The sequence below is a fragment of the Hylobates moloch genome, unplaced genomic scaffold (genome assembly GCF_009828535.3).
Source record: "Hylobates moloch isolate HMO894 unplaced genomic scaffold, HMol_V3 SCAFFOLD_4, whole genome shotgun sequence".
Lineage (NCBI taxonomy): Eukaryota > Metazoa > Chordata > Mammalia > Primates > Hylobatidae > Hylobates > Hylobates moloch.
In genome coordinates, this window is record NW_026652279.1 from 40,068,097 (window position 1) to 40,086,480 (window position 18,384).

Here is an 18,384-nt window from a genome sequence, read left to right on the forward strand (position 1 = left end):
GTAAAATGTCTTTATGTTGCATCATTCTTCATTTTTATTTTCCCTTCATCACTTTGAAGATCTTATTTCATCGTCTCTGACATCTCTCTTGTGTCAGACTATCATTCCTGAGTAGGTAACATGTCTTATATCTCTGGGTTTTTTTTTAATTAAAGATTTTCTTTTGGTCTCTGATATTCTGCACTATTATTAGGGTGTGTCTGGATGTTAGATCTACTTTTATTATCCTATATGGGACTTACTGCCCTTTTTCAGCCTCAGATGTGACTTTCATTATAGAAAGTTCTCAGGCATTTTCTCTTTGAATAATACCTCTTCTCTCTTTATGTCCCTGTGCCACATTTTGGGTTATTCCTTTAGATCTAGGTTAAGTTCACTAATTATCCCTTTAGCTGTATTTCATTATTGCTTAAGCTGTCCATTACATTTTAAACTTTCTTTCAAATATCTTCCCTTCCCTTCCTTTCCCTTCCCTTCCCTGCTGTGCCCTGCCCTGCCCTGTCCTGCCCTGCCCTCTCCTTCCCTCCCCTCCCCTTCCCTTCCCTCTCTTTTTTTAGACAAAGTCTCATTATGTTGCCCAGGCTGGCCTCAAACTCCTGGGCTGAAGTGATCCTCCTGCCTGAGCCTACCAGAGTGCTGGGATTACAGGCATGAGCCACCACATCAGATATTTTCATTTCTGGAGTTTCTTTTGGTTCTATTGCACATCTGCTGATTCATTTTCCATAAGGCATTATGGTTTCATTACGGTTCCCTGTGCCACTTCTTTAAGCTCTTTAATTATTTTAAACATGTACTTTACAGCTTCTTTCATATTTTATATTATTTGCAGTTCTTGGCTGTGCCATTTCTTCTGACTGATCTGTTGTTCCTCATAGTTATTTATTTCTTTGATGGTTTGTAATCTTTGTTTATAAACTTATTTAAGTGAAGGAGAAGGATATTTGTTTTATGAGAATTACATGTGCCCTGGGTTTAGTAAGTACCTCATCCAGGGAAATATTGCCTCTACTTCTGGCTCAACTCTAGAGGTCTTAATAGTAATGGACTTTATTTTCCCTTTATTATTATTTTTTCCCATGGAGTTCAAGTCTTTCTAGTTTTTAAGTTGTTTATGGTATGTTGTGCTTTTCAAGGAATTTGTTCATTTTGTCTGTGTTGTCAGGTTTATTGGCATAAATTCATTTATAATATTTTCTTCTTTTTAACTTCTGTAAGATTTCTAGTGATATGAAATGCCTATTTTCATTTCTGGTCTTATTTATTTGTGTTTTTTCTCTTTTTAATTATTCTTACTGGAAGTTCATCAATTTTATTTATTCTTTCCAAAGAACAAGCTTTTGGCTTTACTAATTTTCTCTATTGTTTACCTGTTTTAAAAAATGTATTGGTTTCTGCTCTTATCTTTATTATGTTTTTCTTCTACTTAGTATTGATTTAGTTTGTTCTTTTTCTAGCCTCTTGAGGTGGAAACTTAGATAATTGATTTTAAGCCTTCCTTTACTATATGGGCACTTAAAAAGCTATACATTTCCCTCTGAACACTACGTTCATTTGCTACAAACATTTGCTACATTCAACAAATATTATATGTGTTTTAATTTTCATTCATCACAAACCTGTGGTCCCAGCTATTCAGGGGGCTAATGTGGGAGGATCACTTGAGTCCAGGAGGTTGAGGCTGCAGCAAGCCATGATTGTGCCACTACATTTTGGCCTGGGCAACAGAGTGAGACCCTGTCTCAAAAAAAAAAAAAAATCATTCAGTTAAAAATATTTTCTTATTTCCCTTGTAATTTCTTCTTTGACACATGTATTACTTAAAAGTTGTTACTAATTTTCTAAGTATCAGGAAAATTTTCTAGATAATTTTATTGGTACTTTAATTCTATTGTGATCAGAATATGATCTCTAATATTTCAGTCTTTTGAAACGTACTGAGACTTACTGTCTTAGAGACTTATGGACTGGCACATGGTCTATTTGGTCAATGTTCTATATGCATGAAAAAAAGTATATTCTGTAGTTTGGGGTATAGTGTTGTATAAGAGTCAATTAGGTCTTATTAGTTGATAATGTTTGGATCTTCTATAATTTTACTGATTCCTTTTTGCCTAAAATACCTATTAATTAATGAAAGAATGTTGTTAAATTTTCAACTACTGTTACAGATTTATCTATTTCTCTTTCTACTTCTGTCAGCTTTTGCAGTGTGTGTGTGTGTGTGTGTGTGTGTGTGTGTGTTGGAGTCTTGCGATGTTTCTCAGGCTGGTCTCGAACTCCTGGGCTCAAGCCACCCTCCTGCCTCAGCCTTCTGAGTAGCTGGGACTACAGGTGTTCACCACACCTGGTTTTTTACATTTTTCTTTTATTTGAGAGCTTCATGAATTTTGGTTCAGTGAATAGGTTTATGCCAGCATACATATTCCTGATGAAAGATATTGTTCTTTTATCATTGGAGCATGTCTTTCTTGTCTCTTAGAATGCACTTTGTCTTGAGATCACTTTATCTCATATTCATGTCATCTTTCTTATGCTTACTCTTTCCAAAATGTATATTTTCCTGGATCAGTATTTGGTTAATTTCTCAGCTTAGAATTCCTGCTTCACATAAGTGGAAAAAAAAATGTGTATTTGCATTCTACACTTAGATGTAGGCTTGGAGTTTCCAAGTCTCATAAGCAAATTTTCCCCCTATCAAATATTGAACAGGCTACAAGCCCCCCTCACGATTTTCCTGGGTAAATGAGTAGAATTTTTCTAGCACTCTCTTATAGGAGTGGACAGAGCTTCATTTCTGGCTTTCCTCCCTCCTCCCCCATTCTATGGAAATTAGAATCACAGAGCCTGGATCCTAATCCCTATTCATTACATTTGGAATTTAAAATCTGACCAGGTGTGGTAGTTCACACATGTAATTGCAGCACTTTGGGAGGCTGAGATGGGTGGGTCCTTTGAGCCCAGGAGTTGAAGGCTAGCCTGGGCAACATAGTGAGATCCTATCACTACAGATTTTTTTTTTTTTTTTTAATTAGCAAGGCATGGTGGCACATGCCTGTGGTCCCAGTTACTCAGGAGGATTGCTTGACCCCAGGAGTTCAAGGTTACAGTGAGCCATGATTGTACCCTTCACTCTAGCCTAGGCAAAAGAGCAAGACCCTATTCTAAAAACAGACAAAAAATTCCCCAAAAATGGCCTTGGGTTTTCTGTGGTGTCAGTTCATAATTATCTTCACACATACAGCTTTGATTCATCTCTTTGTCTCTGGTTTTCTGGAGCCAGGATTTTTTCCCTTTCTTTCTTCTGAGCTTCACTTTTTTTTTTTTTTTTGAGATTGAGTCTTGCTGTGTCACCCAGGCTGGAGTGCAATGGTGTGATCTCGGCTCACTGCAACCTCCACCTCCCAGGTTCAAGTGACTCTCCTGCCTCAGCCTCCCCAGTAGCTGGGACTATAGACACACATCACCATGCCTGGATAATTTTTGTATTTTTTAGTAGAGACAGGGTTTCCCCATTTTGGCCAGGCTGGTCTCAGACTCCTGACCTCAGGTGATCCGTCTGCCTCGGCCCCTAAAGTGCTGGGATTACAGGCATGAGCACTGCGCCTGGCCTGAGCTTCACCCTTTAAAACAAAATTGTTATGTTTTATCAGACATTTCTATGTGCTTATATGGGAGTAGGGGAAAGGCATAGATTTCATGTAACTGCCTTTTTTTTCCTGCAATCTCCTCATTCTCTATACTTGCCCCTTCTTGAAGAAGAAGGGAGAAAATGGGAATTTTCTTCTCATCTTGGCGTGGAAATGAGAGAAGAGAGGGAAAAAGTAAGCAATATTCAATTAAAAGACTACTTAAGACATGGCTTCTCCTTAATTCCCCTGTATTCAAGCCCTGCTCTTTTCCCAGGACCCTAACATTCTGTACACATTCCTGCTGACCTCTCTTCTCCAGTGCTTCCCTGTGTGCTGGAGCCTAAGGGTGGGCTCTCATGACTGCTCCTTTGACCACAGATTACTCTCGTGGCTTTGGTGGCCGGTACGGGGTGGAAAAGGATAAACAGGACAAAGCAGCTCTGGGATATGACTACAAGGGAGAGACGGAGAAACACGAGTCCCAGCGAGGTGAGTTGGGGTTGGAAGGGGGAAGGTCACAGATAGCAGAGGGCTCTCCTTCCTTTCTTTCTGGAAGCTCACCCGAGGGCCCCAGAATACAGAGGGGCAGATGTGCAGAGCAGGGGGTACCAGGGCAGTAAGCACATGTGTGGGGACGGGTGGTGGTAGTAAGGGGAGAGAGGAGAGATGGAGAGGAAAACAGCAGGATTAAGAGCAGGGCCTAGGAGGGAGGTGAGAGAGAATGGGGCATTCAGGAAGGAATGAGAACAGACAGGCTGGGTGATGGTCAGAAGATGGTTTGCCATGAGTCTTAGAGGGATCTCTGCTGTCCTCACAGAGGATAAAGAGGTTTACTGCTTCCCTGGAACCCATAGGGATGGCTGGAATGCTGTCTGTATTTTTTCCTATTTCTTTTACATTTTTCCTTATCTGTTGCTTTCTGCTTTCCGTATTTCCCTATTTCCATCTTTCTCTTCTCCATTCACTCCCAGATTTTTTCCCCATCTGTTTCCCTCTCTTCCCATCCATGCCTCCCTCTATCCTCTGATTCTCACATTTCTTCCTACGTCTGTTTTCCACATTCCTGTTTTTCTTCCCACTGATTCTTCTCACTACCCATTCCCAGCATTTTGATCTCCTATAACTCAGAACTTTCTGTCCTGCAGATTATGCGAAGGGCTTTGGTGGCCAGTATGGAATCCAGAAGGACCGAGTGGATAAGGTAAAGCACCAGAACACCAATGTCTTAAGAAGAGTTCCCTAAGTTTAGGCAAATGTGCAGAGAAGAGTGTGAAGAAGGCTGGGAGAGGGAGGGGATGGTGGTGCCGGGCACACAGAGCCTGTCCTGCTGGCATCATGCACTCCCCACTGACTGCCCTCAGCATCTAAGGGGCATGTCTTCCAAAGCCTGAGCTTTGAGGACAGTGGGAGAGGCATACAGAGACACAGATAAACCGCAGGGAAAGGTCGCATTGGACTGGAAATTGTATTGATTTCTTGGCATTGCTTAACCCAATCTTAAGTCTCTTCTCACCCCATGCCACTGTCCTCCCTACACTAGTTCCTCCTCATGCATTGGCCAAGGGCCCTGCTACGTTCTAGGCAACTGGGCTTGGAGACATGAGATTCTAAGGTCACTGAGCTGTTGAAAGTGGGAGCTGAACTCAGCAGTGAAGAACTTCTTTACCCCCTCTCTACCACAAAACAACATTGGAACATGCTGTCCAGCTGTTGAGCATCCAATGGTTAGGGATACCTCCTATAGTGGCCCCCAACCCCCAATACCGCCTCCAGGTCACCACTACCCTTGCCCCTCTCCCGCAACACACGTGCTGTTCTCCTGCCTGCAGAGCGCTGTCGGCTTCAATGAAATGGAGGCCCCGACCACAGCTTATAAGAAGACAACGCCCATAGAAGCCGGTGAGGCTTAGTGATTCACTCTCCATGCACCTCACTTCCTTCTCCCTCATTCTTTTTCTTCCCCAAACTATATCCTCCATGCCTTTAACTACCTAGATTAGCTGAGTTAGACCTGATCCCTATCCTCATATTCCCAGATTCTGTCTTTCCTAGAAAAACCAGGTAAGGCGGAGCTCACGCCTGTAATCCCAGCACTTTGGGAGGCTAAAGTGGGAGGATTGCTTGAGCTCAGGAATTTAAGAACAGCTCGGACAACATGGGGAAACCCCATCTCTATAAAAAATACAAAAATTAGCCAGACATGGTGGTGCGCACCTATAATCCCAGCTACTTGGGAGGCTGAGGCAGGAGAATCGCTTGAACCCAGGAGGCGGAAGTTGGAGTGAGCTGAGATCATGCCACTGAACTCCAGCCTGGGTGACAGAGTGAGACGAAAGAAAGAAAGGAAGAAAGAAAGGAAGAAGGAAGGAAGGAAAGAAAGAGAGAGAGAGAAAGAAAGAAAGAAAGAAAGAAAGAAAAGAAAGAAAGGAAGGAGAGAGAGAAGGAAAGAAAGAAAGGAAAAGAAAAGAAAGAAGAAAGAAAGAGAAAGAAAGAAAAGAAAGAAAGAAAACGAAAAAGAAAGAAAAGAAAAGAAAAGAAAAGAAGGAAAGTCAAGTGGATAGACAGAGTGATGTCGGGGAAGGAATTGGAGGCCCAGAACAAAGTGTGGCTTGGGACAGGGGTGGGGTGGCATGGGAACATTGGTGAGGAACCACTTGGGAAGGACACACAGGGATAGGAACTTTGGATGGGGTTGAGGATGAGTGGTGGCTCGAAGAAGGCATACAAATTTATTGAATATGGACAGGGGAAGATGCTGGTTGGAAGCCCAAAGGTTACAATTTAGAAAGGACACAAGTCAGCTGGGCATGGTGGCTCACACCTGTAATCCCAGCACTTTGGGAGGCTGAAGTAGGATAATCACTTGAACCCTGGAGTTCAAGATAAGGCTGGGCAACACAGCAAGATCCCCTCTCTACAAAAAATACAAAAATTAGCCAGGTGTGGTGGTGCACACCTGTGGTCCCAACTACTCCAGAGGCTGATGTAGGAGGATTGCTTGAGCCTGGGAGGTTGAGGCTGCAGTGTCCCATGACTGCACCACTGCACTGCAGCCTGGGCTGAGACCCTGTCTCAAGAAAAAAAAAAAAAAAAAAAAAAAAGACACGAGTCTTAGGTCGCATAGCCTGGCTTTATACAAATCCAGGCTTCAGGGCTATGCCATCCTCCTATTATCCCCTTGTTCCTCTATCAATACCTCTTTACCTTCCTGTCCCACAAATCCCTCCTCCTGTATATTTAACTGATTCCCCTTCTTCCTTCAAGTGCCACGCCCTTCCCCACCCTCCAATCCAAGACAACCCTAATTTTTCTTGCCTGTGTCTGCAGCTTCTAGTGGTGCCCGTGGGCTGAAGGCGAAATTTGAGTCCATGGCTGAGGAGAAGAGGAAGCGAGAGGAAGAGGAGAAGGCACAGCAGGTGGCCAGGAGGCAACAGGAGCGAAAGGCTGTGACAAAGATGAGCCCTGAGGCTCCACAGCCAGTGATAACTATGGAAGAGCCAGCAGTACCCGCCCCACTGCCCAAGAAAATCTCCTCAGAGGTGAGCGCCTGGCCCTCTGGGATCCACATCCAGGATCTCTTGCCCAGACAGGAGCCTAAGGGGTCCAAACCATTGGCAGAAAATAAGGCAAAAGCCTCCCCTGGGTTAGGCAAGGTCTGTTGTCTCTCTCTTTAGAAGACTTCAGTCTGACTGTAATTGGACCTCCTATCAGAATGTTAGAAAAAACCCTCAAGATTTACATAGTACAACAGAAAGCAAGTCACCAGCCAGCACAGCCAATTATTGCTGTAGGAACTATGAGGAAGGGGCCGTCACTTCAGGTTGGAGCCCATCTTGAGGGGTGAGTTCCATTTGAATTGGCAGAGAGCAGGAGAGGGTGTTCCTGGTAAATGTAACAGTGAAGACATGCATGGTGTGGTGGCTCATGCCTGTAATCCTAGCACTTGGGGAGGCCAAGGTGAGAGGATCACTTGAAGCCAGGAGTTCTAGACCAACCTGGGCAACATAGTAAGACCCTATCTCATAAAAACAATTAAAAAATTAGCTGGGCATTGTGATGCATGCCTATAGTCCCAGCTACTTGGGAGGCTTAGAGAGGAGGATCGTTTGAGCCCAAGAGTTTGAGGCTACAGTGAGCTATGATCTCACCACTGTGCTCCAGCCAGGGCAGCAGAGTGACACCCTGTCTCAAAAAATAAATAAAATAAAATAAAAAGAATGAAGATGGGCCGAGTATGGTGGCTCATGCCTGTAATCCCAGCACTTTGGGAGGCCAAGGCAGCCAGACCATGAGGTCAGGAGTTCAAGACGAGCCTGACCAACATAGTGAAACCCTGTCTCTACTAAAAATACAAAAATTAGCCAGGCATAGTGGCGCGTGCCTGTAATCCCAGCTACTCAGGAGGCTGAGGCAGGAGAATTGCTTGAACCCGGGAGGTGGAGGTTGCAATGAGCTGAGATCATGCCACTGCACTCCAGCCTGGGCTACAGAGCGAGAGTCTATCTCAAAAAAAAAAAAGAAAAAAAAGAGTGAAGATGGAGGCTTGCTTACTTGAGAGATGCTTCATTCTCCACAGGCCTGGCCTCCAGCTGGGACTCCTCCATCATCAGAGTCTGAGCCTGTGAGAACCAGCAGGGAACACCCAGTGCCCTTGCTGCCCATTAGGCAGACTCTCCCGGAGGTAAGCAAACCCCCAAAGATTCTCTGCCCCCACCCTGTCTCCTCGAGTCTTAGGAAGATGGGCTGTGCAGGGTGGCCAACCATCCTGGTTTGCCTTGCACTGTTCTGGCGTTAGCACTGAAGACCTTGCCTTCTGGGAAACTCCTCTGTCCTGGGCAAACTAGGGGAGATGATTATCCTAGCTGTGGTAGCTCAACAATGTGCTTTTGCTTCAGTGTTTTCTTGGTCTCCCAAATAATCTGACTTGTTTTCTACTTCCCTCCCCGCACACTTTTTACATTCTCTTCCCATTGCCTCTGGAATGTGTTTTGGGTAGGTGGGTGTGGGAGGAGATTGAAGAATGAAGATGGATGAAAGGCTGTGTTCCCCAGGAGAGGCTGTTAGATGGAGTCAAAGGTGGAGGGGAGAAGAGGCAGGGTGGTGAAGGGAGGGGTCTTGTCAGTCCTCCATTGAGTCCTCCTGGAAAGTGGAAGTCACAGTGCTCCACACTGTCTCTTCTCAGGACAATGAGGAGCCCCCAGCTCTGCCCCCTAGGACTCTGGAAGGCCTCCAGGTGGAGGAAGAGCCAGTGTACGAAGCAGAGCCTGAGCCCGAGCCTGAGAATGACTATGAGGATGTTGAGGAGATGGACAGGCATGAGCAGGAGGATGAACAAGAGGGGGACTATGAGGAGGTGCTCGAGCCTGAAGATTCTTCTTTTTCTTCTGCTCTGGCTGGTGAGTGATGGGAGGAGAAGCAGGAGAATTTGGTCATGTCCAGGGGAGGGTAAGAGGAAGAAGAACTTCTCCATTGCCCTAGTAGGATCTTTCTCTGCTTGCCTTCTTCATGTTGATGATACCATGTTTGTGTTTCTCATTATGCAGGATCATCAGGCTGCCCGGCTGGGGCTGGGACTCTGGGGATCTCAGCTGTGGCTCTATATGATTACCAAGGAGGTAGGTTGGGAGTGGCCTGAGGAGCCTGGTACCTGGAGGCCCCTGATATAAGACAGGGGGACATGTGAAAAGAGAGATTCATGTCTGACCATTCTAATATCCCCTCAACTTTCTCCCCAGAGGGAAGTGATGAGCTTTCCTTTGATCCGGACGATGTAATCACTGACATTGAGATGGTGGACGAGGGCTGGTGGCGGGGACATTGCCATGGCCACTTTGGACTCTTCCCTGCAAATTATGTCAAGCTTCTGGAGTGACTAGAGCTCACTGTCTACTGCAACTGTGATTTCCCATGTCCAAAGTGGCTCTGCCTCCACCCCCTCCCTATTCCTGCTGCAAATGTCTAACCAGATGAGGTTCTGGACAGACTTCCCTCTCCAGCTTCATTAAGGGCTTGGGACAGAGACAGCATGGGGAAGGAGGTCCCCTTCCCCAGGAGTCCTCTCTATCCTGGATGAGCTCATGGACATTTCTCTTGTGTTCCTGCCTCCTTCCCCATGAACACCTCTCTGCCACCCCAAGCTCTGCTCTCCTCCTCTGTGAGCTCTGGGCTTCCCGGTTTGTTTACCCGGGAAAGTACGTCTAGATCGTGTGGTTTGCCTGGTTGTGCTATTTGCCCACTTTCCTTCCCTGAAGAAATATCTCTGAACTGTCTTTCTGTTCAGTCCTAAAATTCGAAATAAAGCGAGACTATGGTTCACCCGTATGCTGAGGTAAATAGTACTTTTTATGTGGCCCTCATGGCCCCAAATCTTAAGGCTCCAACCTTTCCTCTTCCAGGCATATCCAGGAGACCTCTTACCACTGCCAATTCCCCTGCACCCTAGATGTCAAAGCCTAGGCCTTTTCCTTAGGCTGAACTTTTTTTTTTTTTGAGAAGGAGTTTTGCTCTGTCACCCAGGCTGGGGTGCCACAGCATGATCTCAGCTCACTGCAGCCTCCACTTCCTGAGTTCAAGAGATTCTCCTGCCTCAGCCTCCCGAGTAGCTGCGACTACAGGCGTGCACCACCATGCCTAGCTAATTTTTGTATTTTTAATAGAGATGGGGTTTCCCCATGTTGGCCAGGCTGATCTTGAACTCCTGATCTCAGGTGATCGCCCTCCTTAGCCTCCCAAAGTGCTGGGTTTACAGGCATAAGCCACTGCACCTGGCCTCCTTAGGCTGCATTTTAAACCCAGTCCAAAACAGATCAGCCTGAGCAATGGCTGGGCATGGTAGTGTGGGCCTATAGTCCCAGCTACTCAGTAATCTGAGGTGGGAGAATCACCTGAGCCTGGGAAGTCAAAGTCAAGGCTTCAGTGAGCTGTGATCACACCACTGCACTCCAGCCTGGGTGACAGAGGGAGACCCTGTCTCAAAAAAAAAAGAAAGAAAGAAAGAAAAGATGGAGAAGGCATTGGGATCGAGGAGGAGCTAGAATGAGTTGCTAAGACCCACAGTTAGTTGCTCCAGGGCTTCATAGAGTTGGTGAGCTGCCCAGCAGGGTGTCCCAGGGAGAGAATTCAGCCGTGGGTTCGTAGTTTCTGTTTCTGGTTGGGCCAGTAAAGCCCCTTTCTCATTCCTCTTTTCTGCTTATCACTAGAGACAGAAACTAAAAACCATGGCTTCAGGCTGCTAAAAGCCTAAAACAAAACAAAACAAAACAAAACAGAACAACAACACAATAAGGCAGGTTGGACAAGTTTGGTCTCGGGCTTGTGCTCTGGTCTTTCTTCATGATACACACTTGGTTTCAGCAACAACTTCTATGCCTGTGAATCACACATCTGTCTCTAGACCTAACTTATAAGATTCACCCAATTAGCCTTTCAGAGTGCAAAGCAGCTTTTATTTCCTCTTCTAGAGACATTGAGGTTTCTAGTATACGGAGGTCAGTCACCACAGATATACTCAATCTCATTCTTCATTTCAGTTTGATTTGACATCACACATAAATCAGACTTTTATAGTGATTTTCGTGACACATCTTCAAGTTCCACCTTGCTTTTCACTTTTTCCTTTGTTGTGAGATAGAAACTTCTTTTCCAGACCCTTATGCTACTAAGGCAGCAAGGTCCTCTCTGGCCCAGTTCTACAGACCTCAGCCTCCATATTTGGCTAATCTCTACTCTGGACTGCCTTTCTTGGTGATGATACTCACCAAGGGCTCTGCCCATAGACATCTTCCCTCCCTGTGTACACAGTCCCTCTTTGCTCCCCTCAGCTGTTTCTAAATCTGAAGCCACATGTAGCTGTCTTGCCTCTGTCAGGTAACACTCGCTGTTCATGCTGTTTACTCCAGCTTCCTCTCACAAATCATTTCTGTCTAATCCATAGTTGCTCTGAAAGGCTTTGGTGCCACTGCCCTCTTACTATGAAGTGTGCTTGTCTTATTGAAGCTCATGCTTCAGTACGGCTCTGAAGGCAGCAACTGGAGGGGGAGAGTGCGGCTGGAAGTGTGCAACCCACAAAGCAGTTGTGGGCAGTGCCACTCTCCTGAACCGAGGCTTCCCCCACTTACCCAGTTTGGGAAGGGAAAGCCTTCTGCCCTCTTCCTTTCTCTTTGTAGCACCTTGTTTCTCCTCCATCCATCCATAGCCCCTGATTTTCATCTCCATTGGTCTGTAGTTTCCCTTTCTATTTCTATTAAAATCACAAACCCAGAGTGGACTTTAGAAGCTTTTATCCTCCATGTAGGAAGGACTAGATTCAAAATACGTCAAACTACCACCTGGACAACTCTCTTCCTTCCTTCCCACTGCAGTGTTAGCTTCTTTCCAGTTACTCATCTTCACGGAATAAAACCTTAGGTCACACCCTAGTCATATTTTTAGAAAATGGTGTCTTATATACAAATATGAAATACAAACCAAAGGATGGGATTAGGAAAAATAGAGTGACATTACCAAATAGTACCGAGTGGCACATTACGATGAAAAGATGAGCATATTTCTGGTCTGGGACTTGCTCTACTGCCTTCTTGACTCTTTTCAGAGGTTTCACCTACTTCATCTACACCAGCTCTGAACCATGTTTAGAGAGAACCCAGGAAATAAAAGAACCCAGATTGACTAGATTGTTTCTTTTGTTGGCTAAATTCTTTATCCTCTGCTTCCCTACAATGCCTGTCCTTTTCTTTTCCTATTTCCCACTTGCTTGAGGACTGCTAGGACTGCTGGGAAAATGACACCAGTTGCAGTGAGAGGAATATAAACACAAGGCTAATAACTCAACGCTCCTGGCTTCAGGTATAACCAAAGAGAGCTGAAAGGATACATTCTTGTGTGTGGCTGAAGGACATGAAGCCATACCAAACAAATCACTTCCTTCTGGTTCCCAACTTAAAATCACCACATGTCTAAAACCTATTTCATAAATAAAGAGCTGCATTAAATCATAACTATTGTGGATAGCTATGTGCGATAAGATTTTGCTGTACTAAAAAATAAGCATATCCTAACTTATTGTCACTAGTGTGACATCCTTTAGGGATTTTCAACGGGGAGCCATTTTGCTCCCTGACATTTAGCAATGTCTGGAGACATTTTTGATTGTTGCCACTGTGGGGGTGCTACTGGCATTTAATGGATAGGCCAAGGATGCTGCCAAGTATCCTGTAGTACACAGAACAGTCCCTTGCAACAAAGAATTATCCAGTTCAGGCAGGGCGCAGTGGCTCACACCTGTAATTCCAGCACTTTGGGAGGCCAAGGCAGGTGAGTCACCTGAGGTCGGGAGTTTGAGACCAGCCTGAACAACATGGAGAAACCCCGTCTCTACTAAAAATACAAAATTAGCCAGACGAGTAATCCCAGTTACTGGGGAGGCTGAGGCAGGAGAATCGCTTGAACCCAGGAGGTGGAGGTTGCAGTGAGCCGAGATCATGTCATTGCGCTCCAGCCTGGGCAACAAGAGTGAAACTCCATCCCCTCCTCACCCCCTAAAAAAAAAAAAAAAAAAGAATTATCTACTTAAAAATGTCAATAGTTCCAAGGCTAAGAAGCCCTGCTTTAGGGGATGCCAGTTTCTACTGTGTCTTTTTTTTCTATTACTTTTGTTCTTATGAATATTCACTGTTTGTTACCAAAAACAGCAGTCATCCATTTTTGTCAGACTGAAAGCATGACCAGAAATATGGATGGGTAGGAGCAATTTCAGGGAGCCATTATGTTCGCATGTCTTCCTCTCCAAGACCCCAATGGGGTACCCAAGTGGTGTCTAGGAGCTGGTGACTGGCGCCATAGGAACTGCAGTGGGCCTTGTCTGGACTTCGCCAAAGGTGTGGTCTCCCTGGGCTGCCCTGTGAATTCTAGCATGACGCTGAGGTTGGCATTACTGTATTGAGGTCATTTCAGATAGCACAGGGTGGCCCAGGGCCATGCCTATGTTCTGCCTAACTCAGAACATAATTTTCAGAAGAAAAAAATCTTGACCCTTAAGTCATTATTAAAATGTTACAAAGTAAGTTGGTGACTTTTTGTCCTAATGTTCTCCATAAATATGGTGTCTCCTTTGGACTCCCCATTTATCAAGGCTTTCCTGCTGTATGGAGCCAAGATTCTAACAACAGACTCTGTGATCCCATTTCTGCCCCTCATGTTTTGGCCTGTGGTGTCTTCAAGGCTGCCATGCTCAGCCAGGGGCTCTCCTATGTAAGGCTGTGTTAGGACTACCCTGGCCTAGAGGCAGTAGAATAACCAAAACGAGCCCTGGACTTGACCGTCAAAACAGACCCAGCTCCAGAGCCTCCAGCTTTTTTCCCTTCATCCTGCATTCCCTGGGGAGTAACTGTCTGCACCTTAGTCCCATCCTGCGTTTCCTGTCCCATAAATTTGAAAGTGCTTTGTGAACTAAAAAGCCCATGTAAAAGCACAGGCCTGTACTGGTTATGGAATTTCGTGCTCTCTCATCGCTTAAGAAATTGGGTCCATCTTCCAAATGGCCTCAAATTACTTATTTTCTTCTCAGACCAATCTATTTTAGAAAGAAAGAAAAAAGAAAAGAAAAGAAAAAAGGAAACAAGTCATCAATGTGGCACTATGGTACAAGACATGGCTTAGGAAATTCTTAGGCCTTGTGTTGAGGTTTCCAAGGACATTGCATGTTCCAATACACCCCGATAAGCAAATAGGCAGTTTACAGAAGGGAGTCCTCAAAACCACACTCTGTCCTACTTCAGGAGCTCCGAGAAGAAATCCAAGAAGGGTGCATCGAGTGGCATCTAAATTTTTAGGAGACGTATCTTCCTCGTGGTCTGACTCTAAAGGTGGAGACTAAGCTCTCTCGGGCCTGCTCATGGGGCTGACGCATGCTGGTCAAAAGAATCGGGTCAGTTTTGTGCTCTACAATGTTGAAAGGACAGGACTTCAGGTGCTCAGACATGGAGGTGACTTCATTAAACTCCCAGCTCTTGATTTTGGAGAATAGGCTGCTGAACTGCCAGATCTGTTGAGAAAGATAGAAGTTCAAAGGTGAATATAGGGGCATTACCCTCTGGCTGGCTTTATTTGGGCACTATAAGGAAATATCCTCCTGTTCTTCATATTCTTAGACTCCAGAGTGTTTAGTGGCTCCTGCAGACATTTGGTAGCCCCTTCTCCAGCATCCAATTCCTAGTTCCCCCTGCCAACCAATAATCTTCCCAACCAGCCCTGTAGTTGTGAGAATCACTAACACCAATCAGCATATTGACACACACTCTCTCTTGCTCCTCCACCAGCAAGTGATTAATTTTAAAGTAGATGCACAGTTCAAATCAGGACAATTAGTACTAATGCAACTCTTATTCCAGAACTTTTGTTGGAGATACCAAAAAGCAGATTCTCTTCTTTCTGTACTTGAACTGTGAAGCTGAAGTCCTAGGAGGTGCCAGCAATCACCAGAGACCACCGAGTGAGAACTATCTTACAATGTAGCCATTATTGAGGAAGTAGAGGTAAAAAATAGAAAGAAGAGATGTCATTTGGGGGCATTTTTTGAGCTGTTAGATCAAGCCTTACCTGAAGCCATTACCTTTAGACTTTTTAGTTACATAGGCCAATAAATTCCCTTTATTGTTTATGCCACTTTAGGTTGATTTTCTATTGCTTGAAATTAAAGTATTGTAACTCATAAGAGCCTCACTAGAATGGGAACCCCATAGGAGAATTCTATGAGTTCTGAAATATCCTCTGGTCTTTCCACCTGGGATGTGATGGCAAAGTCACCATTTTCAAGTCTGGTTATGTGAGTAGGCATAACCTAATACTCTTTCAACCTGACTACTTCACCTATAGTTTCTTGTCCTTGTTGCTATGTAGGAAAAGTGGTTTTTTTGAGATCTTAGAACTGTTTCCCTTTTTAGTTTAAAAATCCATTCTACCAACAGTGTAAAAGTGTTCCTATTTCTCCACATCCTCTCCAGCACCTGTTGTTTCCTGATTTTTTAATGATGGCCATTCTAACTGGTGTGAGATGGTATCTCACTGTGGTTTTGATTTGCATTTCTCTGATGGCCAGCGATGATGAGCATTTCTTCATGTGTTTTCTGGCTGCATAAATGTCTTCTTTTGAGAAGTGTCTGTTCATGTCCTTTGCCCACTTTTTGATGGGGTTGTTTGTTTTTTTCTTGTAAATTTGTTTGAGTTCATTGTAGATTCTGGATATTAGCCCTTTGTCAGATGAGTAGGTTGCAAAAATTTTCTCCCATTCTGTAGGTTGCCTGTTCACTCTGATGGTAGTTTCTTTTGCTGTGCAGAAGCTCTTTAGTTTAATGAGATCCCATTTGTCAATTTTGGCTTTTGTTGCCATTGCTTTTGGTGTTTTAGACATGAAGTCCTTGCCCACGCCTATGGCCTGAATGGTATTGCCTAGGTTTTCTTGTAGGATTTTAATGGTTTTAGGTCTAACATTTAAGTCTTTAATCCATCTTGAACCCCAACCATTGTGGAAGTCAGTGTGGCGATTCCTCAGGGATCTAGAACTAGAAATACCATTTGACCCAGCCATCCCATTACTGGGTATATACCCAAAGGAGTATAAATCATGCTGCTATAAAGACACATGCACACGTATGTTTATTGCGGCACTATTCACAATAGCAAAGACTTGGAACCAACCCAAATGTCCAACAACAATAGACTGGATTAAGAAAATGTGGCACATATACACCATGGAATACTATGCAGCCATAAAAAATGATGAGTTCGTGTCCTTTGTAGGGACATGGATGAAACTGGAAAACATCATTCTCAGTAAACTATCGCAAGGACAAAAAACCAAACACCGCATGTTCTCACTCATAGGTGGGAATTGAACAATGAGAACTCATGGACACAGGAAGGGGAACATCACATTCCGGGTACTGTTGTGGGGTGGGGGGTGGGGGGGGCGGGGACAGCATTAGGAGATATACCTAATGCTAAATGACGAGCTAATGGGTGCAGGAAATCAACATGGCACATGGATACATATGTAACAAACCTGCACATTGTGCACATGTACCCTAAAACCTAAAGTATAATAAAAAAATAAAAAATAAAAAAAAAATAAAAAATAAAATAAAAATCCATTCTAATGTGAGTATCCTTTAGCCCCAACTAAATTTTCTTTATTTCTTTCTGCAAGGAAATTAGCTTGTCCCCAATAATATCTGAGAGTGGTCAGCCATCATTGAATTGGGGACAAACTTGAGCCAAAAAATAATGGGATTTCTAGTATCTAAATTAAATTATTTACATCGGATTCTAGGCATTTTTAGACAATACTATTCCTGAAGGTGGTGTGTTAGTCTTCATTCATGTTTCTTCCTAATATGTGCTTGGTTGGCAATCAGTATTTATTTAACACTTGAATGCAGGCACGTATACGAGAGAGAGTCTTGTAATTACTTTTTGAGGAAGACTGCTCAGGAATAAATAATGGAAAACATACAAAATATTTTAGACATGATCAATACAAATAGATACAAACAACTCTAACTCCCCAATGCCAATTTGCAAATACCACGTATTAGGAAGAAATTCAACAGTGAGATTATAGAATTATTGACCTAAATGGGCATCACAAATTCATGGCTCATATTACCAACATGTTTACCATGAGAAAGGATGCTACAGGCCCTGGGATATGGTGAATTAGGTGCCTCACTTCAGTATGGTACAAGCTGGTAGAAATTATAATACAGTTAAACAAACATGACCTATTGGGGAAAAGGAACAAGGTATTTCTGAAGGGAAACGTTCTTTGATTTATACAGCACAGTGTTTTTTGAACAATTAAATTAGCACTTGAACCGGGGAAATCAGTGGGCCAAATTCATTTAGAATTTCAAAATATCTTTATCAAAGGCAAAAACTGTTTTAAAAAATTAGTTGACACGGGACTGAGGAGATTTGTTGGCCTCCTGTATCAATCAGAGTCACAGCAGGGAACAGGTGGCACTCTCAGACTGGGTAATTTGAAGAGATTTTTTTTAAAAGGAATGATTTACGGACACGAGACCAGGGTATAGGAAAGCCACGAGATACAGTGCAGTATCCAGGGTGAGTAGCTACCTAGAGAGTTATGCCCTGGGCCTGAAGGAGAAGAAGGAAGGTTGTTGGATCCCAGAGTGAGTAATTTTGTGTAGAGAGCCACCTGATAAAGCCACCTTCAGTGGAGGGACAGCCCTTGCTCAAAGTGTCACAAAGGGGAGGGACCATGCAGGGGGGAAGCCAGGAGAATAGATACTTCAACCTCATTCTTCCCTTCCTCCCATCTCCTGCTGACACGCTCCGTTTACGTTAGCCCCACTGGAAGGTGGAGGGTAAGGGAGCCAGCTGAGGCAATCTGTCCAGGTCAGCCTCCTGGGGGACAGAGAGGGTGGAGAAGGATGGAGAATGGATCTTGAGAGCAAATAGAAGATACTCAGCACACATACACAGATGAACAGGCACTACCCGCTGGATTGCTATTTATGTGTTTATAGGTCTTTTTCTACTAAACTGACCTCCTTGAGTCAGTCTTATTCTCAGCAACTGTTCCCGTGCCTAGTACCCTGCTTGGCACATAAAAAGCTCTTTAAGGCCGGGTGCAGTGGCTCATACCTATAATCCCAGCACTTTGGGAGGCTGAGGCTGATGGATCACCTGAGGTTGGGAGTTTGAGACCAGCCTGACCAACATGGAGAAACCCCAT

General features: G+C 44.3%; 2 protein-coding genes across 2 annotated transcripts in view; one reads left to right on the plus strand and one right to left on the minus strand.

Annotated features, from left to right (window-relative positions):
- HCLS1 (hematopoietic cell-specific Lyn substrate 1) overlaps positions 1-9,953 on the plus strand; it is a 29,226-nt gene extending 19,273 nt beyond the window's left edge. The window contains exons 7-14 of the mRNA XM_032150058.2: positions 4,011-4,121; positions 4,778-4,833; positions 5,462-5,531; positions 6,960-7,171; positions 8,209-8,313; positions 8,815-9,028; positions 9,176-9,247; positions 9,368-9,953. Coding sequence (XP_032005949.1) covers positions 4,011-4,121; positions 4,778-4,833; positions 5,462-5,531; positions 6,960-7,171; positions 8,209-8,313; positions 8,815-9,028; positions 9,176-9,247; positions 9,368-9,504 — 977 coding nt within the window. The 3' untranslated portion in view covers positions 9,505-9,953. The remainder of the gene's footprint in view (positions 1-4,010; positions 4,122-4,777; positions 4,834-5,461; positions 5,532-6,959; positions 7,172-8,208; positions 8,314-8,814; positions 9,029-9,175; positions 9,248-9,367) is intronic.
- A 1,102-nt stretch (positions 9,954-11,055) lies between these two features.
- Positions 11,056-18,384, minus strand: part of FBXO40 (F-box protein 40) — a 38,814-nt gene continuing 31,485 nt past the window's right edge. Inside the window, exon 4 of the mRNA XM_032150059.2 lies at positions 11,056-14,673. Within this exon, the coding sequence (XP_032005950.1) occupies positions 14,458-14,673 (216 nt within the window). The 3' untranslated portion in view covers positions 11,056-14,457. The remainder of the gene's footprint in view (positions 14,674-18,384) is intronic.